Raw genomic sequence first — 14827 nt, 5'->3', positions numbered from 1 at the left:
TCAGAAAAATTGGTCACTTGTTGACTTGCTCGTTCATTCTTGGTCCCCAACTTGACTACTCCTCTTATTCCTGGTCAATATAACCACAAAAATACAAATTAAGCAGCAGTGTATTAGCTAGAGTCCTAGAAAACACCCGTGTGCAGCAGACAAATATAATACCTATTCCAAACACTGTTGCAACAAATTAAAACTTCGCATTTAATAATTATTGTTAAAATTGGATCCCTAAAATACCTTCAATTCCGGTTGTCACCATAGCAGTATAACAATGAATTTTTTGATAGAAAAAAATGGTATGGTTAGTAGGTGGGCTATCCACATGGAGGGTACATCATAGGGAAGAGTAGAAAATCCCTATTTTAACCCTATGTTGTTTGTCCTCTAAGACCCCAAATACTCCCGCCCTTACAAGAGCAGTACCAATCTGACCCTTAAAGTAACCCTAAACGTCCCTACGCGTTTCCTGGTACGGTGATGTACCATTCATCAGGGGACCTACTGAATCTCTATCTTACAACTGATACATATACATAACTCTCCCTGTAGTGACAGAGGTAGCCACTGCATGGAGAGTTACGTAGTCATTTATCTCCCTCATTGTGGGGTTTTATACTGTTTTTGCCACTGCAGACAGTAATTTGGCAATATGTATCAGTTGTAAGATAGAGATTCAGTAGGTCCCCTGATGAAGGGTACATCACCGTGCCAGGAAACGTGTAGGGACGTTTAGGTTTACTTGCTGTATGAACATGGATCTGTTATCTACGTGGAACACTACATATACTGTAATTCGATACTTTCAAAATATATTGCGCTCTATGGATGAAGACGGCAGAATCTCAAAGTATAAGTAATGAGAGGAAGATTATTACATGACAGACAGTTATGTTAGTGTGCAACATATGTATCAAAATATAAAGGCAAAAACTAAAGAGTGTATTGAAAAGTCTTCTGATGAATTGTGAACTATACTGCCAGAAATGTCTTATCTCAGTAGCGACTATGTGCGCAGACTTATTGCACAGTTCATCAACTTCTCAGCATGTAAGATAATGAATGTTGCATTTACATCCCTAATTGAGAAACCATGGTATCTTTAACCTATAACCTATAAAGTGTGTCAGTTTTACAACATCTATTTTCTTACTTTTGTTTTAGTTCAGTCTGTGCCAAAATCTCTAGGACAAAATGTACAATGTCTGGAATATTATATTTAGTAATGAGCATGCCATTCAGGAAATACAGAAAAAAACAAAAGGCCTTATATCTTACGTCAGCAAATATTGTATTATTCCTGCTGCTGACCCTATATATTGCAAACACAGATGCTATGCTATGCTATGTTTGTCTGCACTCCTATCTTAAAAGCAATGGAAAAAAGTAAACCAGTAAACTCTGTAAGGGTTCATGCACATGGTGTGGATTATGGGCAGATTTTCTGAACAGATTTGTATGTGGACAATCTGTATTTTAACACATTAGCATTTACATTTTCTTAATGTAATATACACCATGATTTTTTCCATACAGAACAGATGTTTTTCCATGTAGAAATTGACATATTGTGTGTTGTGGTATGTCTATTCTATTTTGTCTATTCTATTTTCAGCACGGATTTCGTTTATATATTTCAATGAAAGGGGTGGCATTAGGAACAAAATCCAATACAAATCAAACGCAAAATCTGCATGTGGATTTGGTGTTGATTTTAATGTGGATATCCACAGCATACGCTTTTGCATGTGCATGTAGTCTAAAGTGGATTTCTTCCCAATAGCAACATTATGTGTATTTGAAAAAAATCCTAAAATGCAGCAGATTTCACTCTGAGCACTAAAGTAGCACATACAGTATACTATAGATGTACATTGGAATGAATGAACCCAACAATTCTAGTGGGTTTGACTAGCTAATTAATAATTTTGGAGTCCAGTGGAAGTCCCAGCTATTCCTTTTTGTAATGTAATAATGTAAATGTGCTCTGAATTTTTGCAATCTCATTATCTTCAATATAATATGTACTTATACATAGAAGAAGGCTGTGATCTTACTCATCCTTTTTAATGTTTTTAAATGAGAGATGTTTTGTAGTATTAGTATTAATAAAATATATTTAACATTTAATAATACTGGTGAAATTCTAGATAGAGGGGCAAAATTGTAGGTTACCTTTCACCACCTTCAAAAAGTCCAGCTCTTTACATTATCTACGGTAATAGCTGCTGCTCCACTAATTCTGGAAAAGTTGGAACTTTTTCTCTAGCCCCCACCATTCCAGATCAATCATTGCAGTTAGTTTTGGTGCCTCATATGCTATTTAGGCTCTATATTGTTCAAAAGGCAGTATTAAGGTAAGAGCAAACAAGGGATGTGATTCTGAATTCTGACACTGGCTTCCTCTGATTGGAGCTCTGAATCACACCCCCTGCCTGGCACCGCCCTTCTGACATTACAGAGCTGAAATAGCACATTAGGCACCAAAACTAACTGTACTTTGTTGATCAGGAACAGTGGAGGCTAGAGAAAATATTCCTACTGTTCTGGAATCAGTGGTGAGGTGTCTCTTAACAGATCCTGAGTACATGAATTGGTGGAGGTAGTGAGAGGTGCTCTTTAATTAATGTATATGGGGTTCTCCTTCAATGGTAGATTTGGGGGACACCAAGTTTAGGGAGTTGGATTTCAACTGAAATGCTACAACAGTATGCATATATATGTGACAGTTATATCAATATACAATGTCAGCTACACACCCTGATTCTATGTTTCATCTTCCTGCACTTATCACTTACTCCTGTAATAGGTCAAAGATCTGAGGTGAGCTCACTGAATCCTGGACTTTTGTTTTGCACTGAAATTGGTTATTCAAAAGATTTATGTAAAATAATAATATAAAATTATAATATGGTCATAAGATTAGATGAACTACACCCAACATGGTAATTTTGATGGGTACAGTCAGCAACCTAATATGCATGGGGCAGCAGACATCAGAGGAAAAAAGGAAAGGGCTTGTTAGATGTCCCTCTCATTCTCATAGAATGATATAAAAGACAACAATGCTAACACAGTACGTCTCTGGGCACTAGCTACAGAATATATGAATGGCCAATGTTGCACCATTTTGGGGCAATATGAGTGGATATATATTTCCTCATTTGAATATACTCAGGTAAAAATGATAAAAGAACATGTCAGCTCTCCTGACTTGTCTGTTAACTAAGTACTTATATTTCCCATGAAATAACAATTCTGGATCATCCATTCTTAGAATTTAAGTTTTCCGGTATTATGTTATTGCTAATGGAAACATAGGGGTAAATAAATAACTGGACGCTACCATTACCCTTAAAGACATGTATTCTTACTAGAGATGAGCGAGTAGTATTCGATCGAGTAGGTCTTCGATCGAATACTATGGTATTCGAAATACTCGTACTCGGTCAAATACCACGCGGTAAACGCAGTAAAAATTTGATTCCCCTCTCACCTTCCCTGGCACTTGTTTTTTACATGAATAACTATGATGGGGAGGTGGGACAGGAACTAGGACAACGTAGGCATTGGAAAAAAACGTATACAGTAGAGATGAACGAGTAGTGAAATATTTGAAAATTCAAAATTCGATTCGAGTAGACCTCAATATTCAACTACTCAATTGAACACTACTTGCTCATCTATAATCCTTACAACAATATACAAAAGTGGCCCAGCCATTTCAAATCATTTACAAGAAAAACCATGGAATGCCAAAATTTGCAGTTCTAAGAAAACATGGAGAATACAATTAGGATTTTTCCAAGATCCAGGCATAATGAATACTATTCATAGGATAGGTCATCAGAATCTGATTGCTTTGGGTCCAGAATTCCACAGATCAGCTGATTTAGCTGACAGAAGCTGTATACATGGTATACAGCTGGAAGAAGCTCTTTCTATTCAAGTGAGCAGAGTTACAGTTGCCTGATGCCACCAATATAATGTATGCAGCCGGAGGCTGTATGCAGTGTATGTTAGCTGAATCAGCTGATCGGTACATGGTCCGGGTGTCGGACCTACGCTGTAGATAGGTAATCTGGATCCATTATCCCTGTTTCTTGGATAACTCCTTTAATTCAAATTAATTGATATTTGCTATGTCAGTTTTGTATAGGTTTTACATTCACATGCAAAACAGTGAAAGGAACGTGTTAAACATAACCACTATATAATTACAAGCAATTACATAATATCCGGTAAAATATATCTCCTTGTCACAGCTAGCTGGAGTTTCCCTGAAGTAACACGTGAACTGGAATCTCTTTTTTTCCCGTTAATTGAAGTTGATTTATATGTGTATTTTAAATCTTCAACACTCTAAAGTTACATATTTAATGCTTTGTTTTTAAACAATTAGAAAATAATATATAAATATATACATATTTCAAATGCAACACAGACAACACATTCATTTAAGCCCATTTATGCACATTAGTAACACACCATGTGGCAGAAAGACTAGGACTACAAGAAGCCCCCTTGGCGATATATTTTATGTTAAATCCCTAATGGCCTCTCAATATCTTTGCAGAATATGCACAAAAGTCCAGGGTCTGAAGCTATAGAAATGAATGGTTATTTATTTGCTAAACGAGAGCCCTATGTTTAATGTTCCTTAGATATAAGGTAGCCAAGTAAAGTCGCATTCCAACAGCTCCATACATCATTTATTTTATATACCCTAACTTCTCACAACAGGAAGCTCCTTCTGAAGAGCGATGCGAGAGGCACCAAATCCGATTTCCACTCACACAAAATTACTTAAACATTCAATGACATTTGTAAAAAGAAACAATTTATTTGACAAACTTTCAGCTTTTGCTAAGTGAAGAAAGTTTGTTATTTCGTTATAATATGATGGATATGAGATACATATAAATATTGTAAAACTCTTTCTGTAGTTCTAGACACCTTTATCTATCATGATACATATGTATGTGTGTGTGTGTGTGTGTGTGTGTGTGTGTGTATATGTATGTATATATATATATATATATATATATATACAGTCCTATGAAAAAGTTTGGGCACCCCTATTAATCTTAATCATTTTTTGTTCTAAATATTTTGGTGTTTGCAACAGCCATTTCAGTTTGATATATCTAATAACTGATGGACACAGTAATATTTCAGGATTGAAATGAGGTTTATTGTACTAACAGAAAATGTGCAATATGCATTAAACCAAAATTTGACCAGTGCAAAAGTATGGGCACCCTTATCATTTTATTGATTTGAATTCCCCTAACTACTTTTTACTGACTTACTGAAGCACAAAATTGGTTTTGTAACCTCAGTGAGCTTTGAACTTCATAGCCAGATGTATCCAATCATAAGAAAAGGTATTTAAGGTGGCCAATTGCAAGTTGATCTCCTATTTGAATCTCCTCTGAAGAGTGGCATCATGGGCTACTCAAAACAACTCTCAAATGATCTGAAAACAAAGATTGTTCAACATAGTTGTTCAGGGGAAGGATACAAAACGTTGTCTCAGAGATTTAACCTGTCAGTTTCCACTGTGAGGAACATAGTAAGGAAATGGAAGACCACAGGGACAGTTCTTGTTAAGCCCAGAAGTGGCAGGCCAAGAAAAATATCAGAAAGGCAGAGAAGAAGAATGGTGAGAACAGTCAAGGACAATCCACAGACCGCCTCCAAAGAGCTGCAGCATCATCTTGCTGCAGATGGTGTCACTGTGCATCGGTCAACTATACAGCGCACTTTGCATAAATAGAAGCTGTATGGGAGAGTGATGAGAAAGAAGCCGTTTCTGCACGTACGCCACAAATAGAGTTGCCTGAGGTATGAAAAAGCACATTTGGACAAGGCAGCTTCATTTTGGAAACAAAAATTGAGTTGTTTGGTTATAAAAAAAGGCGTTATGCATGGCGTCCAAAAAGAAACAGCATTCCAAGAAAAACACATGCTACCCACTGTAAAATTTGGTGGAGGTTCCATCATGCTTTGGGGCTGTGTGGTCAATGCCGGCACCGGGAATCTTGTTAAAGTTGAGGGTCGCATGGATTCCACTCAGTATCAGCAGATTCTTGAGAATAATGTTCAAGAATCAGTGACGAAGTTGAAGTTACGCCGGGGATGGATATTTCAGCAAGACAATGATCCAAAACACCGCTCCAAATCCTCAGGCATTCATGCAGAGGAACAATTACAATGTTCTGGAATGGCCATCCCAGTCCCCAGACCTGAATATCATTGAACATCTGTGGGATGATTTGAAGCGGGCTGTCCATGCTCGGCGACCATCTAACTTAACTGAACTTGAATTGTTTGTCCAAAATACCTTTATCCAGGATCCAGGAACTGATTAAAAGCTACAGGAAGCGACTAGAGGCTGTTATCTTTGCAAAAGGAGGATCTACTAAATATTAATGTCACTTTTCTGTTGAGGTGCCCATACTTTTGCACCGGTCAAATTTTGGTTTAATGCATATTGCACATTTTCTGTTAGTACAATAAACCTCATTTCAATCCTGAAATATTACTGTGTCCATCAGTTATTAGATATATCAAACTGAAATGGCTGTTATAAACACCAAAATATTTAGAACTAAAAATGATTAAGATTAATAGGGGTGCCCAAACTTTTTCATAGGACTGTATATATATATATACACACATTTTTTTTTCTTCTCATATTAAACATATGTACATTCACTTTTAATTGTATTATAATTGTTATTGTTGCACACATATAAGTAATAGGGTTTAACTGCTTAAATCCTTGTGTGAAGGGACTGGTTCCAAGGCTCCAGGCTAAGGCTCCATGTCGCAATCAATCGACTCCTGGCTTTGGCTCAAAAAAACACACAAAATTTACAACCAAAAAAGCAGCTTTTCCAAAATGTGGGGCCAAATCTTCAAATGTAATTTATCTATTGGTGAAAATTTGATGTCCACTATTGGTTAGTCCATTGCTTAGGATCCCTTTATATGAAATAATTGACTACGCTTTTCAAATGTTGATTGAAAAAAAAAAAAAAAAATTAATTACTGTAGGGAAAATATATATAGAAAAAGCACTCCTTGTGCGGAACCTGTTAGGTTACACAGATTATGCCCAAAGTAACCCTTTCCCTTACAGTATGGGGATCACCTTTTGTGGTTGTGAACAGTCATCCACTTTTTAAGTATGCCAATTAGTATGGTGATGGCTGCTGTGGTCTGTCTCTCCTTTGGCATCCTCTGGATTCAGAAGTTTGGAAAAATTGCACAAACTTGTATAGATGGATCACTTATTCATTCCTATATCTATAATATATTGCTGCAACATTGATGCTTTACCAACCAGTGTAGCCCATTAAATAATATATAAGAAACACTAATAATAACTATTAGAGATGAGCGAACAGTGTTCTATCGAACACATGTTCGATCGGATATCAGGGTGTTCGCTATGTTCGAATCGAATCGAACACCGCGTGGTAAAGTGCGCCAAAATTCGATTCCCCTCCCACCTTCCCTGGCGCCTTTTTTGCACCAATAACAGTGCAGGGGAGGTGGGACAGGAACTACGACACCGGGGGCATTGAAAAAAATTGGAAAAAGTCATTGGCTGCCGAAATCAGGTGACCTCCATTTTAGACGAATAGTGGATTTCAAATCCGGGTCATATGAGAATGTGAACTTTGTGACTATGAGACAGGGATAGCTGTACAGGCAGGGATAGCTAGGGATAACCTTTATTTAGGGGGGGATGTTATTAAAAATAACTTTTTGGGGCTCTATCGGGTGTGTAATTGTGATTTTTGTGAGATAAACTTTTTCCCATAGGGATGCATTGGCCAGCGCTGATTGGCCAGAGTACGGAACTCGACCAATCAGCGCTGGCTCTGCTGGAGGAGGCGGAGTCTAAGATTGCTCCACACCAGTCTCCATTCAGGTCCGACCTTAGACTCCGCCTCCTCCAGCAGAGCCAGCGCTGATTGGCCGAATTCCGTACTCTGGCCAATCAGCACTGGCTAATGCATTGTATTGGCGTGATGAAGCAGTGCTGAATGTGTGTGCTTAGCACACACATTCAGCTCTACTTCATCGGGCTAATAGAATGCATTGGCCAATCAGCGCTGGCCAATGCATTCTATTAGCTTGATGAAGCAGAGTGTGCACAAGGGTTCAAGCGCACCCTCGGCTCTGATGTAGCAGAGCCGAGGGTGCACAAGGGTTCAAGCGCACCCTCGGCTCTGATGTAGCAGAGCCGAGGCTGCACAAGGGTTCAAGCGCACCCTCGGCTCTGATGTAGCAGAGCCGAGGCTGCACAAGGGTTCAAGCGCACCCTCGGCTCTGATGTAGCAGAGCCGAGGGTGCACTTGAACCCTTGTGCAGCCTCGGCTCTGCTACATCAAAGCCGAGGGTGCGCTTGAACCCTTGTGCACCCTCGGCTCTGCTACATCAGAGCCGAGGGTGCGCTTGAACCCTTGTGCACACTCTGCTTCATCAAGCTAATAGAATGCATTGGCCAGTGCTGATTGGCCAATGCATTCTATTAGCCCGATGAAGTAGAGCTGAATGTGTGTGCTAAGCACACACATTCAGCACTGCTTCATCACGCCAATACAATGCATTAGCCAGTGCTGATTGGCCAGAGTACGGAATTCGGCCAATCAGCGCTGGCTCTGCTGGAGGAGGCGGAGTCTAAGGTCGGACCTGAATGGAGACTGGTGTGGAGCGATCTTAGACTCCGCCTCCTCCAGCAGAGCCAGCGCTGATTGGTCGAGTTCCGTACTCTGGCCAATCAGCGCTGGCCAATGCATTCTATTAGCCCGATGAAGTAGAGCTGAATGTGTGTGCTTAGCACACACATTCAGCTCTACTTCATCGGGCTAATAGAATGCATTGGCCAATCAGCGCTGGCCAATGCATTCTATTAGTGTGAACTGAGTTTGCACAGGGATTCTAGTGCACCCTCGGCTCTGCTACATCAGATTGCTACATCTGATGTAGCAGTGCCGAGTGTGCATCAGATGTGTAGTTGAGCAAAACTGACTCAGCACTGCTAAGTCTCTGCATTCGCATAGGAATGCATTGGCCAGCCTTCGGCCAATTAGCGCTGGCTCTGCCGGAGGAGGCGGAGTCTAAGGTCGGACCTGAATGGAGACTGGTGTGGAGCGATCTTAGACTCCGCCTCCTCCAGCAGAGCCAGCGCTGATTGGTCGAGTTCCGTACTCTGGCCAATCAGCACTGGCCAATGCATTTCTATGGGGAAAAGTTAGCTTGCGAAAATCGCAAACTGACAGGGATTTCCATGAAATAAAGTGACTTTTATGCCCCCAGACATGCTTCCCCTGCTGTCCCAGTGTCATTCCAGGGTGTTGGTATCATTTCCTGGGGTGTCATAGTGGACTTGGTGACCCTCCAGACACGAATTTGGGTTTCCCCCTTAACGAGTATATGTTCCCCATAGACTATAATGGGGTTCGAAACCCATTCGAACACTCGAATAGTGAGCGGCTGTTCGAATCGAATTTCGAACCTCGAACATTTTAGTGTTCGCTCATCTCTAATAACTATACATATCATACAGTATAATAATGATAAAGCTACTATTATTTAGCACGTAAATTGTGATCTATGAGGAAAAAGCCTAGTCACTGTAAAAATATAGAAGATTTTATATACAAAAGAGGAAGGGAGCTTACCAAAGGGTCATTTAGGGTGTAGGTACAATAATGTGCTTTCTACAGTATAAGCATTCCTCATGCTGCATCAACTCAAACAAAGGACAATATGAGTATAAGTAAAGCACAGGAGAGACTTGAAAAGTGATTAAAGTGTTACTCGGTAAACTGAAACAAACTTTGTTATTCCTTTTCTCGCACAGATTATCCTAGCTGTTCATAGGAAAATGGGGTCTTGTATTGCTTCATACATGGTCAGCTGTGCAGGAGAGAGACTAAACGTTCCTCATTTCACTCTCTGCCTTTGCCACTTCTGTACTGCTTGGTTACTTTGCATTAGAGAATATTCTCTGATAAACAATACCATTGCCCACTGCAGATAAGTGGCTTGGACAAATTTCTTAAAACAAACTTATTCACAACAGTGTTAAGACCTAAAGCAGAGATATTTTAAACCAATAAGCCATAACATTAAAACTGACAGGGGAAGTGAATGGCACTGATTACTGGACAATGGCACCCGGCAAGGTGTGGGACATATTAGGCAGTAACTAGTCTGCTAGATCATGAAGAAGTAAAAATGGAAGAATGTGAAGATTTGAGTGACTGTGAGAAGAACCAAATTGTAATGACTAGAGCATAGTCAAATGGGCAGGTCTTGTAGGATGTTCCCAGGATGCAATAAGTAGTACCTACTAAAGTGGTCAAAGAAAGGACAACTAGTAAATCAGCAATAGGTGTGAGGAGTGGAGGCCAACCCATCTGGTCCAATCCCACAAAGGAACTGCTATGAAAAAAGTTAGAAAGGTTTACCTGGACTATATATTTTATGAGTTATTCCCTGGATAGGTCATAAATACACAGTCCAGTCAAATTAAAGTGACCACCGCCTACTTTTAATGTCAACGTTAAATAATCAATCGCAGAAGGCACATGTCATCAGCCACCTGGGTGCACTCATCATTGTGGAAGGCACAATGGATCAGCACAAGTATATATCTATCTTTGTGGATCATATTCACCCCTACATGTGAATTGTTTTTCCTCAGGATGATGGCATCTATAGCAGGACAAGTGATGTGTCATAAAGCTCGCAGTGTACGTGGTTCGAGGAGCACCAGGATGAGTTTACCGTACTCCCTTGGCCAGCAAATGCCCTGGACTTGAACCCAATCGAGAACCTGTGGGACCACCTCGATCGGGTTGTTCGCGCCATGGATGCTCAACCGTATAACCTAACACAGCTGGCCATGGCACTGGAGTCGTCATGGCTCAACATCCCAGTGAATATCATCACAACATCCCCTCTCTTCTTGCACGTCTCGCAGCGGTCCGCATCCAGCAGTACTTAGCACTTTAAGCTGGGAATTAAAAATTAAAGGGACTGTGCATGGCTTTGAGTTCACTTTGTGAGAAGCAGCCATCTTTTTCAGTCAGACACAACCCCTTTAAGCACTGTGTTGAGTAAGAAAACTTGCTATTAGTTTCCGCTTTATGTCTATTTGTGTCTCTGCTTCATTTTCAGCTGGATCTGTCTTGTCGAACTCCATTCCTCTATATACTTCAATAGGCAGCATAAAATCTAATTCTTCTATAAATTGATTGTCCACCTATTGAGGGGATCTAGAGTAACATGGATCCAGCCCGGTGTGCCCAATTTGCTCCCTAGAGCAGTGGTTCCAAAACTTTCTGAAAGGGGGGAACCCCTTTCAGGCGAGACTTTCATTCAGAACCCTTCACTAACATACTTATTCCCATTTGAAAAATAAATATCAGTTATATTCTGCATCTATTGTGATTTTCTACTGCATGCTGCTTCTGTTTTACTTACTCTTTCACACATTTTTCTTACATACACACAGACCTGCTACCTCCATCTGCTCCTCCAAACTCAACTTTCTCAATTTTCCCCCAATTCAGCTCTACTAATCTGATTTCTTCTCCCACAAACTCAGCTCTGTTGAATACACATTTCTTCTTCCAAAAAAATTCTGCTACATTTAATCTCCCCAAAACAAACTCAGCACTGTCCCTGTCATACTTACCCTACTTGCAACCCAAGACCACGTTCATGAACAGAACAGTCTCCGCCCCTACATGTGATTGGTCTGCTTAGGGACCCCCCAAATGGAAACCTAACCTTCTTTAGAACTTGGTTACCTTATAGACTATAATGGGGTCTGCTAGGTTTTCCACCCAAAAGGGGCAGAAAAATGCAGAGAGAAAAGTGCTGCTTGCAGGACTTTTCTCTCCTCATTTCTAAAGCAGTGTGGAGAACGGAATCCTCCAGTGGTGGGACCTAAAGTATATAAGAAACTTCTCAAATTGGTTTGCAACCCCAGTTAGGTATGTAAATGACTGCCCAGCGGGTCACAGTTTAGGAAACAATGTCCTAGAGTATCTCAAAGCAGATATAAAAAGACATTTTTCCATCTGTAGGAGTTGTGCTGGGGAGCACGCTGTAGTTATTTACCAAGATTTAGCAAGTACGGGTAAGTAGCACTCACTATTAAGGTGTTCCACCTGAGGACAACCTGTCTTCGGTGAAGGGAAATAGAATAGATGCAAAATGTAGAGTGTTTAAGCCATTAAAGGAAGTTTCATGGTTTTTCCCACAGTGCTTTTCACAGAAACTTTCTGCTTCCATTATACCTATAGGGAAACTGCTGGCTTTTCTATAGGTTTAATTCATATGCTGCAATTTCCAAAACCGCAACAGTTTTGCTGTGCGTATTTTTCCGCAATCTGTGGATGGGATTCGCTAGAATTGTAAAACGTCACAGTTTGGCAAAAAACGTTTATTCCACATTGGGCCCCAGTCTACAAATGTCTTTCATTTCTTAGTTTCCAACCTTCGATCAGTAGTATCTAAAGGAAGTAACATAGAAGTAAATAGAGACTTGGGAATACTTTAACCCCTAAATGTAGTCAATCCCCCTTTTTACATCACCTTATCTGATGAACGGTGCTGCAGTCATGCAAACTAAAGTCAAACACCTGTGATTTATAACTGAACCTCTGTCAGTGATAAGTGCCGGCGTCTCCATGCTGGAGTTACACTATGATAAGGGTCATTTTTAGTACTTTTATCATCACTTTAATCAACAAAATGTAACCGTTTTTCAGTGATCATAATGAAAGTGAAGCTGCTTCCCATTATCATTGTGCTTAGTGGGACTTGCTCCACTGCCAGTCCCCACCATCACCTACTTCCTTGATGTTTGCTCAGTCTCAGCAGAGAGCCTAGTTAGAGACAACACAAGCAGTTTACAGCCCTCTATTATACTAAACTACTGGTTAATTTACACATGGACTGGGGGTCCAGAAAATAAGCCATACTGAATATAAAACCATATAAAACTTCATTTTTGTTGAAAAACTATATGACTGTGTAGCCACTGTGATCAGAAGAACTAGGAAAGTAAATTTTAATATGTTTATGTGCAATAGTATATACGAAAACTATTTTGCTTTAGGTAAAAGAAGCAAAATTTACATTTTTTTCACATTTTATGCCATTCTTCTACTTCTTGCAAAAAAAAATATTGAACTTATTTAACAAATAAGGCTAGTTAGTTATTTCAAGGCTTATGTATCCTAAAAAACTAGTTGGGATATGCAAAGCCATTAAAAAGATATTGCTGTGTAAAGCCATGTATACAAAAGTGCTATATTTGGCCTGAGCATTGGGGCATCAATGACGCTTGGTCCTGAAAGGGTTAAAAGGGTTTTCCCCACAAACATTTCAATTAAAGGAAAGTTAAAAGTTAAACATTTTTGTAAATACACATAATTGTAAAATTCTACATAGTTTCTCTAACCATCGTAGCACTGACAGACTTTTTTCTTGATATGTTGCCAATAGATATGACCATGAATGTAGGAGCTTGCTACAGTTCCTTATTAGAGATGAGCGAGTGGTGTTTGATCGAATACCTCCCCGCCATAGGTTTCCGTGTAAGCGGCTGAACACCAAGGGGTTAAACACATCGAATATTCGAGGGGAGGTATTTGATCGAATACTACTCGGTCATCTCTATACCTTATTGAAGCAGTTTATCGGGGACAGTACATGTATGAGACGATCAAACTTCTACAATTAGGGATTCATGGCAGGGTTTCTGGCAAGTGCCAGACCATAGAAAGGTCCTGAATTCATGGTGGTATCCAATGGCAACCGATCAAGACAAAAGATTGTCACCTCTAAAATGCTTAGAAAAAATCTTTAAAGGTCTGTACAATTTTTAATTATTTTAACTCTGATTTTCATACAACTTTAAATGTGGCTATGTTTGTGAGATGACCCCTTAATGTTTACTAAAATATCACCAGCAAAGAGTAAAATAACATCAATTTGCCAACTTCTAAATCCTACAGTGTCTTTGTCCCCATGGATATATACTGCCAAGCTTTCCGAAACACCAGCATAAATATATGGTAAAAGCAGGTGACCTTGGCGAGCGCTTTCTGATATAAGTTATTATTGAATTTTTTTCCTTATACATGGATTTTTAAATAAAAGATTAAAAACGTCCTGAATACAGACTACATGTGCTGCCACTAACAAATGTTTTGACAGCTTTGAATGACAGCACCACCCCAACAAATCCATATTCCAGTCATAAATGGCATTAAAGTCTCATCTTCATTACTCTAACTTTGGCTGATTTGCCCAGATTCTAGCCAGAATCTTGAAATTACTATACAATTGAAAGTTATGAGCAAACATTAAGAGGATCCTTTTCTGGCTTTAGAATAACTGTAACCACTATACCATAAATCTCGCCACCAGATCCTAATTATTAAAGTGGCCCAAACTCCAGCCATTTGTGTAAAAGCAAGAAAAGTAAGCTACTGTTATTTATTGTGACACGTTGTTCATTAAAATGGTATAGGATTGATATAAGCATTACGTAAACATGTAGAAACATAGCTTGATAGATATACAAAGTGTTTTTAAAAATGTAACACGTTCTTACCTCCAATGACATGTACATAGTTGTAATGCCTACTTTAACATCACCATCTGACAATTCTTTGAATTCTTTGAGTAGAATATCTTCAACACTTGGACCTGTTCATGATAAGTTTCAATAGTAATGCATGAAATATATCTGTAAAAATGTATGAAGAGCTAAATAAATTCAGGT

General features: G+C 39.4%; 1 protein-coding gene across 1 annotated transcript in view; it reads right to left on the bottom strand.

Annotated features, from left to right (window-relative positions):
• PRUNE2 (prune homolog 2 with BCH domain) overlaps window positions 1-14827 on the bottom strand; it is a 275764-nt gene that overhangs the window by 215785 nt on the left and 45152 nt on the right. The window contains exon 6 of the mRNA XM_075278140.1: window positions 14657-14751. Within this exon, the coding sequence (XP_075134241.1) occupies window positions 14657-14751 (95 nt within the window). The remainder of the gene's footprint in view (window positions 1-14656; window positions 14752-14827) is intronic.

The sequence above is a fragment of the Leptodactylus fuscus genome, chromosome 1 (genome assembly GCF_031893055.1).
Source record: "Leptodactylus fuscus isolate aLepFus1 chromosome 1, aLepFus1.hap2, whole genome shotgun sequence".
Classification (NCBI taxonomy): Eukaryota; Metazoa; Chordata; class Amphibia; order Anura; family Leptodactylidae; genus Leptodactylus; species Leptodactylus fuscus.
The sequence above is the reverse complement of the archived record's forward strand: the minus strand, read 5'-3'. Positions and strand labels throughout refer to the sequence as shown.